Source organism: Amblyraja radiata, chromosome 8, assembly GCF_010909765.2.
Source record: "Amblyraja radiata isolate CabotCenter1 chromosome 8, sAmbRad1.1.pri, whole genome shotgun sequence".
NCBI classification, from domain to species: Eukaryota; Metazoa; Chordata; class Chondrichthyes; order Rajiformes; family Rajidae; genus Amblyraja; species Amblyraja radiata.
Genome location: NC_045963.1, coordinates 28183362 through 28199183, shown reverse-complemented (window position 1 = coordinate 28199183; position 15822 = coordinate 28183362). Strand labels below are relative to the sequence as shown.

General features: G+C 44.3%; 1 protein-coding gene across 1 annotated transcript in view; it reads left to right on the top strand.

The window, feature by feature from the left end:
* The window catches only part of rgs7 (regulator of G protein signaling 7), a 301511-nt gene that overhangs the window by 162646 nt on the left and 123043 nt on the right, over positions 1 to 15822 (top strand). Inside the window, exon 3 of the mRNA XM_033025461.1 lies at positions 15080 to 15176. Coding sequence (XP_032881352.1) covers positions 15080 to 15176 — 97 coding nt within the window. The remainder of the gene's footprint in view (positions 1 to 15079; positions 15177 to 15822) is intronic.

Genomic DNA, 15822 nt, shown 5'->3' with positions numbered 1-15822 from the left:
TGTCCTGGGTCTCCTCCACTGTCAGAGTGAAGCCATGCACAAATTAGAGGAACAGGACCACATATTTCACTCGGGCAGGTTACAACCCAGCGGCATGAATATTAATTTCCCTACTTCAAGTAACCCTTGAATTCCCCCTCTCTGTCCCTCCCCCACCCTAGTCCTCTAGCTAATTTCACCATTTCTATTCCTTCATTATCACCTCATCCCCAGCCAACAACAGACCATTGTGTGCTCTAACTTTCATGAGTCATCGATGCAGGTTCTGCTTTATTCTGTACCTTCCGTTAGCTCTAGTTTGCAACTCCATGACTCTCAGTCTGAAGAAGGGTTTCCCACCCGAAACATCACATATTCCTTTTCTCCAGAGATGCTGCCAAACCCGTTGAGTTACTCCAGCACATTGTGTCTACCTTTAGTCTTGATGCTCTAAATGTTTTTATTCTATAATCGGAAGGAGCCTGTTATGAAATAAATGTTTACAAAGGCCATTCGGAGCCTGTATAAAAGGAAGATTACAGGCAAGTTTCTAAAAGAACAAAACTTGTACACCTCGAGCAACAGATTATGTGCCTCAGTAATGTCCCAAGCTACTTCACTTCTAATTATTTACTTTGAAATCACTTGTGCGGGCAAATGGGTAATAGATAAAGGAGACTGAGTGGCTGAGAGCTATTTTGAAGTGATTAATAAACTCACAGTTTTATTCATCTTTCAACTACACTGGACCAAATCTGCTGCTGGCAAATTGGAAGAGAAATGAACAAGTATATACGTATTTATAAATCTAAGTACAAACAAGACTGAATTCGGGTTTAATGCTTAGTTCACTGCAGCCTAAATATTCATGGGTGCGTAAAGAGGCTTATTAATCAGTAAATCAGTTATCGTGCGGTGAGACAGCATTTATTTTGATGGTGGGTCTGCTGCATGCAAATTCAATGGCTCCCAGCCCCCGAATCAATTCTGATCATCCCGACACTGAGAAGAGCCTTTCTCTCTCCTGCTGCCACAGTCTCATGCCCGCACAGGGGAATGGTTAGTTCTGGACATACTGTATCTGGGAGTGGTCAGTGAGGGAAAGAGGTGAAGTATATGGAAGGGGTGGATCACGGGTCGGAAAGAAGGACAGGATGAGGGATGGATGCCAATAGTTGGTGAGTCAGTCATCTGTGATTGGCATTGGGTGGAGGTGATCTGTGGCTGTGTGTGTGTGTGTGTGTGGGGGGGGGGGGTGTTTGGCTGAACCAGGGCAGGGGTGAGAGAGTGAAGGTGATCACCGCCCATGGGTTGGGTGAGTGGTGGGTAGATGGTCGGGTTGGGCGATGAGCTTGGGCTGGGTTCTCAGGGCTGGTAGGGCGATGGGGAGATGGTAGTGGGGTCTGGATGTGGGTGAGAGGATCTTGCAGGTGGGTTGGCAGATAGATTAAATAAAGGGTTCACTGTAGAGGGATACAATATAACTTTAGAGCAAGCAGACTTACCAAAACCTGGTTGAGTTGAGAGTGTCTAAGGCGGCATATCTCAGAACCTTGTGACCAGATTCCAAAATGAGAATGATGTAATTCTCCATTGTCGCCGGGAGGATGATGTCATTCTCCATTGTCGCCAGAAAGATTATGTCATTCTCCATTGTCACCAGAAAGATTATGTCATTCTCCAGTGTCGCCGGGAGGATGATGTCATTCTCCATTGTCGCCGGGAGGATGATATCATTCTCCAATGTCCCCGGGAGAATTATGTAATTCTCCATTGTCTCCAGGAGGATGATGTCATTCTCCAGTGTCGCCGGGAGGATGATGTAATTCTCCATTGTCTCCAGGAGGATGATGTCATTCCCCAGTGTCACCGGGAGGATGATGTCATTCCCCAGTGTCACCGGGCCGATGATGTCAGTGTCGCCGGACCGATGATGTCATTATCCAGTGTCGCCGGGAGGATGATGTCATTGCTGGGGAATGATGTTAATTCCTGATCATTGCTGGCAATATCATGTTGCCAGTGGGATGAGCATTGCCAGGGAATTATGTCATTCCGAAGCAATGCTGGGAAGAATGAGATCTTCACTTGAGTGTTGCATGGGAGTTGACATTATTCTTTTTAAACTTCAAGTAGAAAACAATTGATCTGTTCAAGCACAATTTGCACCAACAGGCTCCCTGCTTAATTTTTAGATGGTCACGATTGATCGTCAGGAATCAATATAATTTGATTCCAACCTCAGAAGTATGGATTTTCACATAGCACTGAAAAAGGCAGTGCCGCATGTATTTTGTATTTTGAGGCATATCTTCAGCTTTGAATAGCTAAACACCCAATGACACTAATCAGCCTCTTGTGTACAAAAGAAAAGGAACAAGTAACTGCAGATGCTGAAATCTTGAGCAAATCACAAAGTACTGGAGGGACTCAGCTGGTCAGGCTACATCTGTGGAGGGAAAGGATAGACAATGACAATGATTTTTTTCTGGGCCTTACATTAGACTGCCGAAAGGTTCAGGCCTGAAATGCTGACCGTTCCCTCTACAGATCCTCTGAACAGATGCTGCCTTATCCGCTGTGTTCCTCCAGCACTTTGTGTTTTGCTCAGATGTACAAAACATTAGTGAGACTGCGCTTAGCATGCGCTGTGCAGTTCCAGTTGCCACACAACAGGAAGGATGTGATAGCATTAGAGAGAGATTCTTTAGACTTTACTTTAGAAACACAGCACTGAAACAGGCCCTTCGGCCCACAAAGTCCACACTGGCCAGCGATCACCCCGTACACTAACACTATCCTACACACTGGGGACAATTTACAAATTTTACAGAAGCCAATTAACCTAAAAACCTGCATGTCTTTGGAATGTGGGCGGAAACCAGAGCATCCGGAGAAAACCCACGCAGTCACAGGGAGAACATACAAACTCCGTACAGACAGCACCCATAGTCAGAATCGAACCCGGGTCTCTGGCGCTGTAAGGCAGCAACTCTACCGCTGCATCACTGTGCTGCCCCTTCTGACAGGCAATAAGTTTCAGGGCTACCAGAGAATGGAATGAGGGGAGAGTAAGCTGATGGTATTATGCCCCTGTCCCACTTAGGAAACCTGAACGGAAACCTCTGGAGACTTTCCGTGCGGTTCCCGGAGGTTGCAGGTGGTTGCCGGAGGGTGCAGGTAGTGGAAGCAGGTAGGGAGACTGACAAAAACCTCTGGGAACTGCACAGAAACCTCGGGTGGGGCGCAAAATCTCCAGAGGTTTCCGTTCAGGTTTCCTAAGTGGGACAGAGGCTTTACAGAGCAGTGAGCTGGTGTAGACTCAATGAGCTGAATGGCTCCTGCTTTTTTGTAATCAGTGCATGTATCTTGTATCAATATGAGAAGGAATTTCCTCTTTCAGAGACTTGGGGATCTTTGAAATTTGTTATCCCAAAGAGCTGGGGAATATGTGTCATTGAATCTATCCAAGGCTGATGTGGACATATTTTGGAACAGTGGCGTAGTCATGTGTGATGGAGATTGGACAAGAAACGGAGCTGATCCCCAGATACAGAAAAGATGTGGAGGCTTTGGAAAGGGTTGCCGAAGAGGTTTACCAGAATGACACCTGGATTAGGGGTATTAGCTACAGGGAGAGGTCGGATAGACATAGGTTGCTTTCTCTGGAATGCCAGAGGTTGCAGGGAGATCTGATAGAAGCTTATGAAATTATGAGAGGCACAGAAAAGTGTAAACAGTCAGAATCTTTTTCCTAGGATGGAAAATTCAAATACTAGAGGGCAAAGCTTTAAGTTGAGGTGCAAAGTTTAGAGGAGTTGTGTGGGGCAGGTTTTTTTTACACAGAGGGTGGTGAGTGCCTGGAACGTGCTGCTGGGGGTGGTGGTTGAAGCAGATACATTAGCAGCTTGTAAAATACTTTTGAATAGGCACATGGATATGCAGGGAATGGAGGGATATGGGTTATATGGGATAAGTGACGGTCGTGATAGCATGTTCGTCACAGACATTGTGGGCTGAAGTGTCTATTCTTGTGCTGTACTGATCTATTTTCTTTGTTCTATCAGATCAGCTATGATCTTATTTAGTACATGGGATCTTATGGCCAATGCCTGGTCTTATTTCTTACGCATGGTTCTATGTTCTTCTTTAATCATCAATATGTTTATGCTTTCACCAGAAGTACGACACCTGTAAAAAAAAATTGGATATATTTTTCCAAGTGAAAATTGGTTATATTTTTCCAAGTAAAAATTGGATATATTTTTCCAAGTACCTGCTCTGTTAGAGGAACATAAAGCCCTGATTTTATTTGAGAATTAGTAGTTAGTAATTGTGCTTGCAGTTTTGCATTTGCAGATAAAGTGAAATAGTTTGTTTCCATTTTCGAGAACTCTGGCTGAAGGGTAGGACATCACCAAGGTAATAAACAACTGGGGGAACATAGATTAACTCTGAAAGCAGTATTTTTGTGACACTAAACCTCTGTCTCAGCAATTGCAGATGAGGCACAGGCAGAGAGAAGACAGTCACCATCACATCCATTTGGCTTTGTGCTAGATGAAATGGAATGTGTAAGAAAACAGCAGATGCTGGTTTAAACGAGCATAGCTGGTTTAAACAAAAAGCTGGAGTAACTCAGCAGGACAGGCAGCATCTCTGGAGAGAAGGAATGGGTGACGTTTCGGGTCGAGCCCTTCTCAGGTTGCGACCCGAAACGTAACCCATTCCTTCTCTCCAGAGATACTGCCTGTCCTGCTGAGTTACTCTAGCTTTTTGTGTCTATCTTAGGTGAAATGTAATTCTGATTTATCAGTTCCAGTTCCCGAAATTTCATAGAGACTTGATTGGTCTGCTGCTATAACACCAGCAGCAAAAGAGCGACAGAATTTTCACACAATTTTAAGGCTATGTGTCTTCCCCGTCTCCTTGCTGTTTTATAACTGCTGTGAATTGGCAGAGCTTAATAAAGTAATACGTATTTAGATTTCCTTACACAGATGCAACACTAGTTAGGCCACATTACTTTGTAAAATTGACCATTTAGAGTGAAAAATACGTGGTCAAATCAGTTCTTTGTTACTTGGATGCGCTGACACCCAGTGGCGTAAGCAAGTCGTAACAATCTAGTCTCAGCAAGTGGGCTCATCTCACCAAACAATTATATTGCTGGACCTCAATTATGGTGGCAAGACCACCAGCATAATCAAAGACCAGTCTCACTCCGGCCACTCCCTCTTCTCCCCTCACAACAGGCGAGAGGTACAGAAGTGGGAAAACGCACACCTCTAGATTCAGAGACAGTTTCTTCCCTGTTGTTATCAGGCAACTGAACCATCCTACCAACAACTAGAGAGTGGTCCTGAGCTGCTATCAACCTCATTGAAGACCCTTGGACTATCTTTAATCTGCCTTTACAGGACTTCATCTTGCACTGAACATTATTTCCTGTATTGTGTTATGTACTGTGGATGGCTCGATTGTAATCATGTATAGTCTTTCCGCTGACTGATTAGCACGCAACAAAAGGCTTTTCACTGTACCTCGGTTAGAGGTTCCTCAGGTACTACCGCAACATTTAAAAAGCATTTAGACAGGTACGTGGATAGGACAGGTTTGGAGGGATATGGGCCGAAGGCAGACAGGTGGAAGTAGTGTAAGTTGAGCATGTTGGTCGGCATGGGCAAGTTGGGCCAAGGGGCCTGTTTCCACGCTGTGTGACTCTATGATTATGACTCTCCCTTATGTCTGCCTTCATGAACAGGTGATGCAGTTTGGATTTCGTTGCTTGCACAGCTAATTAAAGTAGGTCCCAGTGGAGGCAATCATCCACAGCTTATTATCACCACTGGATACAAACAGCACACTAGCTTCCTGTTCTGACATTGAGAAAGGACAGTAGGAGGATGTGACTTACCGCTGGGACCTTCTCACACGGTGCTTTGTAAACTAAGACTTTAGTAAATGTAATTTTAGCTTTCCCTATTTAATAAAGTGCAAGATCAAGCAGCATCTAAATTTAAACTACTGCAATTGTTTATTTCAACTTTTGTCAACTCCAGTCTGGATGAGATAGGTGCGTTTTGTTGTTTAGAGATACAGCATGGGATCAGACCCTTCGGCCCACCGAGACCATCGATCACCCCTACACTAGTTCTATGTTATCCCACTTTTGCATCCTACACACTAGGTGCAATTGACAGGCCAATGAACCCACAAACCCTGCATGTTTTTGGAATGTGGGAGGAAACCGGAGCACCCGGAGAAAACTCACGTGATCACAGGGAGAACGTACAAACTCCGTCCAGACAGTGCCCATAGTCAGGATTGAACCCGGGTTTCTGGCGCCGTAAGACAGCAACTCTACCACTTCGCCACCATGCCACCCCATTGACGTGACATGAGTTAATGTTCATCCACAGCGAAGAGAGAACTAAAGGATCAGTCACTAAATAAAACTGGAATTTCAAAATTCTCTATCCTGGCTGAGGGAGCTCAGTCTCTACCTCTCTCTCGCCTTAGTGTTGGGTTTCAAGCCCAAAACGTCATCTGCCATTTCCCTCCGCAGATGTTGCCTGACTAACTCAGATCGCCCAGACAGTTTGCAATATGCTCCAGATTATAGTATCTACATTCTTCTCAGGGTTACAATGCAATAGCAGTCGCTCTGCAATCGTGGGCATTTTACTGTGGGCCTCTTCAGTTCTGAAAAATAGTGGGGAGCTGAAAGAGAGGTGATTATAGGCATAGCTGGGACAACTAGGATTGGGAGGAGAGAGTGTGCTTGTTTCCAATCTAGTAAAGAGTCCAGAGCTAATGGTAGAGTCTCAGGATGGCAGGTCAGCAATTTAGTCGAGTCTAGAGTGTTTTATTGTCGTATGTCCTGAAACAGGACAATGACATTCTTACTTGCAGCAGCACAACAGGTCTGCAAACATAATGTAAACACCATAATAAACAACAAAAATGAGAAGATAGACACAAAGTGCTGGAGTAACTTAGAAGGGTTACAACTTGAAACGTCACCCACCCTTTTTCTCCAAAGATGCTGTCTGACCCACTGAGTTACTCCAGCACTTTGTATATTTCTGGATAGATATTTCTGGATAGATATATTTCTGGATCCTGGATATATTTAAACTTTCAATCATTCTGCCTGCATTCGACACTAATATCGCAGTGCATTTAACACTGCCTTCACACTCTAAGCCTCAGTCAATCCACTGAGTCAATGTAACATTAGCATGTTGGAGTCGAGTTTGATGAAATCAAAGAGAAAGGAGTGGGATAAACAGCTTCTTAACTACCATAGAAACAAGGAACTGGACATGCTGGTTTACAAAAAAAAAGACACAATGTGCTTGAGTAACTCAATGAGGTCAGGCAGCATCTCTGGAGAACATGGAAAGGTGACTTTTTGTGTTGGGACCCTTCTTTAGACTTCGGGATAAGAAGCAGCAGGTCGAGAACAGACATCTCCTGAAGAGAAAATGTCCTTTCCAGCCTTTTGATGCACAATCTCTGACTCCCACTGAGGCAAGAGGGGATATCATCCTTGCCAGGACAGGTTGGATTTAGCAGGTAGTGTGTACTTGTGGTCGGAAGGTTGGGGGTTGTGGGAGGCCATATGCCACAGCAAGATACTCCGGGAATTAGTCCCATTCATGGCGAACGATGGGGAGAGAAATGATCAAGGTGGCGCTCGGGATCAGAGAGAGGAAGGAGATGTGGGGACGTCTCAGAATGCACAAAGAGGATAGGAGGAACACAGCGGGCCAGGCAAAATAGACAGACAATATTTTATGTTGGGACCCAAGAAGGGCCCCGACCTGTCCATTTCCCTCCACAGATGGTGTTTTTCCTCATGATCGCAACATCACGAGGAGGAGCACAGTGGAGCAGCGGTAGGGTTGATGCCTTACACCACTGGATCTCTGGAGGACATGAATAGGAGACGTTTTAGGTCGAGACCCCTCTTCAGACTGATTGTAGATGGGTTGAAGAAAGTTGGAAAAGGGGAGACGCAGGGCAAAGTGTGGCAGGTAATAGGTCGACACAGGTGAAGGAGGAATTTTGAAAGGCAGATGGTTGGAACAAAGGCTAGAGATAGGAACTATAGTTGTGAGAAGGTTTGAAGAGTTGTGGATTGTGAAAACAGTAGGAGGAAATTGGTGGAGGAGGGGAGAAATAGATGGGAGTGCAGGTGGGACATAGGGAAAGGAAAGGGAGGGGGGGGGGGGCGGGGGCCAAGGGCCAAGGTGACCATCCATCTACTTGTCATAAAAATTCCCCTCCCCTGCATCGACCTATTGTCTGCCATACTTTGTCTTGCCTCTCCACTTTTCCAGCTTTCTTCTCCCACTACAATCAGTCTGAAGAAATCCATCCATGTTCCATGTTCACCAGAGATGCTACCTGACCCACTGAGTTACTCCAGCTCTTTGTGTCCTTTTGCATATTAACCAGCTTCTGCAGTTCTTTGTTTCTACATTCTATCATCGTCCTTACTTTGGAGTTTAAAGATACATCGTGGAAACAGACCCTTCGGCCCACCAAGTCCATGCTGACCAGCGATCACCTATACTTTAGCACTATCCTACACACTAGGGACAATTTATAATTTACAGAAGCCAATTAACCTACAAACCTGTATGCCTTTGGAGTGTGGGAGGAAACCGGAGCACCTGGAGAAAACCCACGTGGTTGCAGGGAGAATGTATAAACTCCGTATAGACAGCACCCATGGTCAGGATCATACCTGGGTATCTGGCACTGTAAGATAGCAACTCTACCGCTACGCCACTCTGTTGCCTACAGATCTTGGACCTGTGTCATTGTCCTTGTGCCTATTTGAGGTTTTCTTGCTTTAACATTTACAATGTAAATGGGTGTGAGGTGTGAATTGGAAATTGATTGAATGTCATTATGGGCCCTTCGGCTTTAAGACTCTTTGCCTCCTACTTTGCTGATAAATGCATGTATTCAGCAACCACTAATTGCATTGTGCATGCTGTGGCATTAATGAGCAGAATGGCACCATGCAGCTGTTAAAATCATTAAAGCCGCATGACTTTCTGTCTCCTTTTAAATATATTTTAAAAATCACAAGCGTGCCATAAAAATAATTAGCTCCCAAAGATAAGAGGTATGAACAGTGTTTTACTCGTGGATCAATTGATCATGTGTGTGCTAGCAAAACGGAGGAACAGGTGAAACGTGTGTAGGAAGGCTGATTAAAGAGATCGGAGTTGCTACTTTTGTCGTGTCAGGGGCCGAGCACTTCAGGTAGTGCTGTCGAAACAAACACGGCCAGATCCCGTTGAGCAGCTATCATAGCTAAGAGCAACTGTCACAGCTTTGAGCATAGTGTTATTTTCAGGCACAGCTAATTTTGCCCTGTTCAGTTGCGTTCATTCATGTTCAGATTGACCATGCTAACGAGTGTGGACGAGTTGTGGACGCAGCCCAAGCCACCATGCAAACCAATCTACCTTCCATTGAAGGGAAGGCCTGAAGAAGGGTCCCGACCTGAAACATCACATGTTCCTTTTCCCCACAGATGCTGCCTGACCTGTTGAGTTACTCCAGCATTTTGTGTTTATCTCCCTTCCTTTGACTCCACCTACACCACCAGCCTAATCAAGGACCAGTCTTCCTGGTCACTCCCACTTTTCCCCTTTGCCATCAGATAAGAGTTATTGAAGTGTGAAAATGCGCGCCTCCAGATTGGGGGACAGTTTCTTCCTAGCAGTTATCAGGAAACTGAACCGTCCTCTCATCAACTAGGAAGTGATCTTGACCTCCCATCCACCTCATTGGAGACCTTCAAACTATCATTAATTGGACTTTACTAGACTTTATCTTACTCTAAATGTTATACCTTTTATCCTGTATCTGTACACTGTGGACAGCTGGATTGTAATCATGTATAGTCTTTTTGCAGTCTGGGTAGCACGCAACTGAAAAGCTTGTCATTGAACCTCGGTGCGTGTGACAATAATAATACACTAAATTAAACTCAACTAAACTAAATTTAACTAAACTAAACATCTGTGGAGGAAATGGATAGGCAACGTTTCTGATCGGGACAATTCTTCAGATTGAGTTCCCACCATCACTTTGTATTTACTGTAGCTCCTGACTTCAGCATCTGCAGTCCCTCATGTCTTGAATTCCCTTACATAATAATGAAACTCCTCTATGTTTAATGTTAGCGGCTTTCAAGCTCTGTCGTTTCTTTTGTTGTGGTAAACCATTCCCAAAAATGTGAATTTATAGTTTAACAATAGAATATCTACATCATAGTAAGATTATCTACAAAAGACAGCTGTATCCAGTGCTCTGAATAGTATTACACGAGGGAATAGATTTTTCACAATATTTGACAATTTTTTATGAGAATGATAGATAGCGAAATGACAGTATTGCTGATTTTCTTTTGGGAAATGTGTTTATTGGGAACATTCGTGATGATGTTGAGTCCATGCATACATAGTGGAAGGAGCACACCTTTCTACTGCACTATCAGACACCCCTCTGCCCCATCTTTGGAAGAATTTTGCTGTTCCCTGCATTGGCCTCATCAATTATCTCACCAATCAATGAGGTGTTGCACTTTGCTATGTCAAACCAGGACAGGTCGCAAGATGGTGGAGTCCTGGAGAGTGTTGCATAACAGAGAGCACAGGGAGCTGGGACTTTGGGAGCACATCTGCATGTTTCCCTGAAATGTATGAGTCAGATGAAGAGTGTGATGAAGAAGACATTTGGCATGCTTGCCTTCATTGGGAAAGGTATTGAGTACAAACATTGGCACACCATGATGCAGCTGTACAAGTCGTTGGTGAGAACACACTTGGAGTATTGTGTGCAGTTCTGGTCGGCCCAGGTGTATGCAGGATAGCATTAAGTTGGAAAGAGTGTAGAAGAGATTCACTAGGACGTTACCCGGGCTTGCAGGATGCATTTCTAGGGAGAGGTTGGACAGGTTGGAACTCTTCTTTGGAGCATGGTTGACCATATTGAGGTGTAAAGATCACAAGGGGCATGGATGAAATCAACACTCACATCATTTTTCCCAGGGTGGTGGATTCTAAAGATAATGGATTAGAGGGCATAAATTAAGATGAGAGTATAAATATTTAAGAGGGACCTCAGGGACAACATTTTTCTCTCAGAGGGTAGTTCGTATCTGGAATGAACTACCAAAGAAACTAATTATCACTTTAAAAGACATTTGTACCTACCTATGGAAATAGATGGTTTGAGAGTGTTATGGGCCAAATGCAGGCAAATGGGACTAGCCCAGTATACCATTTTGGACAGCATGGACAAGGTGGGCTGAAGGGCCGGTTTCTGTGCTGTATAGCTCTATGACTGTATGGCCCGACAAGCCGCTAAGTGGAAACTAGTCACCGAAACCAGAGGATTGCCTAAAAAAATCGTTTTGAAGATTTCAAGTTGGCTGAATTCCTCCAACAGCTTGTACTAAAACTCCAGTAAAATGGCTGTTTGATAGGGTTACACGCTGCAGTAAATACTCTTGTCTCTTGCAGTTAATATCAGTTTTATTATCAATGAAAATCTGATTAGAATTGTCACTGGCAGGGCACGCTTACCTCGACAAAGATTGGGGAGGTTAATGCAATGTTGAAATAACAATCAGAGCAGTGCTACATAAATGTATGAAGCTATTATTCTTGACCTTGTTTTCCTTGCATAATGCTGCAGTTGCTTGGGGACTAGTAAAAGACTCAGTCTGAACCTTTGTTCAGATGGAATCTGCGCTAAAATGTGCGCTCTGAGTGAAAAACCTTGTAGGTACACCGGCACTATTTCAAGGCATTTTGTTTTTGTGATTTAATGATTTAATTCAAATCGATGATAATTTATTGTCACATGTGCCGAGGTGCAGTGTTTTGCATTCAACCCGGTAAAATCGTACATGCAGACCTCACCCAGGCAGCACACAACTGTTGTCACGTTTCTGGCACAGACAAAGTTACAAATGTCCACCGAGCAGTTCTATCCTCTGCCTGCCGCTGCACGTGGCCGCAAGCAGCCCCCCGCCAACCCCCCTTTGTTCTCAGTCCCCCCTCTGCCAGGTTCCCCCTTCATTCTCAGTGCCCCCTCTGCCGAGTCACCCCTCATACTCAGTCCCCCCTCTGCCGAGTCACCCCTTCATTTTCGGTGGCTCCCCGCTGGGTCTCCCCTTCATTCCCTTTCTCACCCTGCCAGATTCCTCCTTTGTTCTCAGCGCCCCCCCACCCCCCATCCCCACTATGGACTCCCCCATCGTTCACAGTGCCCCCATGGTTCCCCTTCATTCTCACCAGGTCCCCCCCACCTTTAGTGTAACCCCGCTTTTTAATAAGTGGGCTTATTCCTGCGATACTTTCTGCTATGTTAGTCAATAATAGCTTTTACTTTGTTGAAACATGGAGGAACCCGAAGGCCCTCAAATGTAAAGTGTTGAGTCCCCGTGAAAGAAATAAAGGATTAAAAAGTTTAGACCAACATGCCCCATTTACGGTAATCTCACCTGCCATATCCTTCTAAACCTAACCTGTCCAAATGTTGTGATAGCACTTGCCTCAACTACCTCCTCTGGCAGCTCGTTCCATATACCTACCACACTTTGTGTAAAAAAAAGTTACCCCTCAGTTACCTAGTAAATTTACCTCCCCCTCACCTTAACCCTATGACCTCTGGTTCTCGATTACCTGCTTGTTGATCTGGTCTGGTGGTATCTGTGGAGAGAAATGAGCAAAAGACGTTTCAGGTCAGAACCCTTCTTCAGACTTTTGGAGTAGAGGGGAGATAGGTGGTTGAGAGAGATGAGGGGAAAGGGTTGAGCACAGGCGGTAGAGTTGCTGCCTTACAGCAAATGCAGCACCGGACACCCGGGTTCAATCCCGACTACGGGTGCTGTCTGTACGGAGTTTGTACGTTCTCCCCTTGACCTGTGTGGGTTTTCTCCAAGATCTTCGGTTTCCTCCCACACTCCAAAAATGTACAGGTTAGTAGGTAAATTGGCTTGGTAAATGTAAGAATTGTCCCTAGTGGGTGTAGGATAGTGTTAATGTGCGGGGATTGCTGGTCGGCGCGGACCCGGTGGGCCGAAGGACCTGTACCCACGCTGTATCGCTAAACTAAACTATGAACTAAACAGGCAAGTGATAGTTGGATCCAGGTAGGAGGAGAAGAAAAAGTGAAGCAAATGGCGGAATCTGGTAAGGAGGGAAGGATTGGAGTGATAGAGGAGGGAGAGATGGTGGGAATGGCGGTGGGGAAATAAAAATGGGGGAACTGAAGTATGGGTTGGTTGGCAGATGGAGAAGGTAGAGGAGCAGGAAGGAACTGGGTGCCTTGATAGAACTTTGTCAGCTTGATAGCGAGACCACCATCGATGGAGGGACGTAATTCAGGAATGCTCAAGAAGAGAGTTGGAAAAGCACGGATTTCTCACTAAGTTGTGGGGCTGAAAAAGATTATCAACAGGGAAACGTGAGACCATGGGTAGACTTGAAAAACCAAGCCGACAATTTTAAAGTTGACTAACTGGGAATGGATGTCAGCGGGCACGCACAGGGCTGACCACTGAAGTTCGTACCTTTTGCACCTCCAGAAAGGAGATGAGGGGGAATTTCTTTAGTCAGAGGGTGGTGAATCTGCGGAATTTATTGTCACGGATGGATGTGAAGGCCAAGTCAATGGGTATTTTTAAGGCAGAGATTGACACATTCATGATTAGTAAGAGTGTCAGGTGTTATGGGGAGAAGGCAGGAGAATGGCATCGCAATACATAACTTTGCAAACCCACTCACAGCTTCTGCTCTTATCTCTGACCTTTGTTTCACCATCACGCTATCAAATCCACCCCCCCCTCGCCTGTGTTGATTTATTACTTGCCACCCTTTGTCCTGCCTCTTCCCTTTTCCAGCTTTCTTCTCTCCCCTCCCACCCACCCCCTACAATCAGTCTGAAAAATGTTCTCGACCCGAGACATCACCTATCCATGTTCCTCAGAGATGCTGCCTGATCTGATAAGTTACTCCAGCACTTTGAGTTATTTTGTATATTAATCAGCATCTGCAGTTCCTTGTTTCTACATAAGTTTTGAGTTGACTGTTAGGGAATAGAATTTATTGTAGGGTTGATGACAATGGCCTTGGTCTTCTCAATGTTTAAGCAGGATCTTTTTGTTCAGTGTTGGAAGTTGCCAAAGCAATTTGACAATTTTCATAAATAAGCAGGTTATTTGACTTGGAGTGAGTTTCAGAATAAAGATTTGAGACGTATTTAAAAATAGGTAAGATAAACAAATGCTTTATATAAAAGAATAAAACCGGCTCCAGACAGGCTGAACGACGAGTGACTGTTGAGTTACACATCATTAAAGACACCAAAAGGGCAGATCATCATAGCAACTTGCAAAAGCTGGCTCCAGAAAGGCTGAAGACCTACGTAACTGGCTTCCATAAATCTCTGAACGCAAGCAAACAGAATGTCAGTCATTCCTGGTGTTGAACAGAAGAAGCCCAGTGTTGGCAAGCATCGGGCCCAGTGCTGTAGTTCAAACAAATAGAGTTCATTAAATTCCCTGGTTCTCACAGATCCCTTGCTTACAACTTTATCATTTCCTGGATGCTACCTTAAAGTTTGCTGCTGGAATATCTGACCTGACCACAAAAAAAATATCATCGTGTTACATCAAAAAGTACATCCAGAACCATATATAACGAGCAAAGCAGAAATGTATGTAACAGTGAATACTCAGTCAGGCATTTGTTTTTCAAAGTGATACACATTTTGGGGACTTTAAAAATAATGTTAAAGCAGTTCCAAGTTGCGAAAGGACCAAAAATATTTGTTTTTATTTGTTTTTTGTCCCCCTGTAGATAATAAATGAAACATTTTTGTTAATTACTCCATGGTTTTTCTTGCTGTTCCTTGAAACAAATATAAAGTTAATTCACATGGAGACGGCACGCCAATTCCTTTCTTTAATGAACAAGAAAATAATGCTGATTCAAAATTCATTTTAATATTGCACAAGGAATGGATAGCACAACTATCACTCCTTCTCATTTTGTTGCAGATGGAAGATGTCATCGCACGAATGCAAGAAGAGAAAAATGGCATTCCAATCCGGACAGTCAAAAGTTTTTTGTCGAAGATTCCCAGTGTATTTTCTGGTAAGATGCTGATTTTATTGTTGCAGTAATGTTAATGCCAGTTTAACATGGAGAAGTTAGTGACAACTACCATCACAGACACAAAGATTGAGCACTGGACTAATAGGAACTAGTTTAGTTTGTTATTATCACATGTGCTGAGGCACAGTGAAAAGCTTTTATGTTGCGTGCTATTCAGTCAGTGAAAAGAATGTACATGTTTACAATCAACCCATCAAAAGGGGAATAACGTTTTAAGTCCAGTAAAGTCCAATTAATCATAGTTCAAAGGCCTCCAATGAGGTAGATGGGAGGTCAGGGCCGTTCTCTAGTTGGTGAGAGGACGGTTCAGTTGCCTGAAAACAGCTGGAAGGAAACTGTCCCTGAATCAGGAAGTGTGCATTTTCTTACCAGAATGCTGCTTGAATTAGAGGCTTTCAGCTACAGGGATAGGTTAGACAGAGCTGGATTGTTTTTTCGGGAAAATCGGTTGAGGGGAGACTCGATAGAAGTAAGAGGCTTAAATAGGGTAGACGGTTAGACATTTTTTCCCCAAGGTGGAAATGTCCAACACTAGAGGGCATGGCTTTTATGTGAGAAGGGGGAAAGTTTAATGGAGATGTGCAGGGCAAGTTTTTTACACAAAGAGATGTGGGGGCCTGTAACG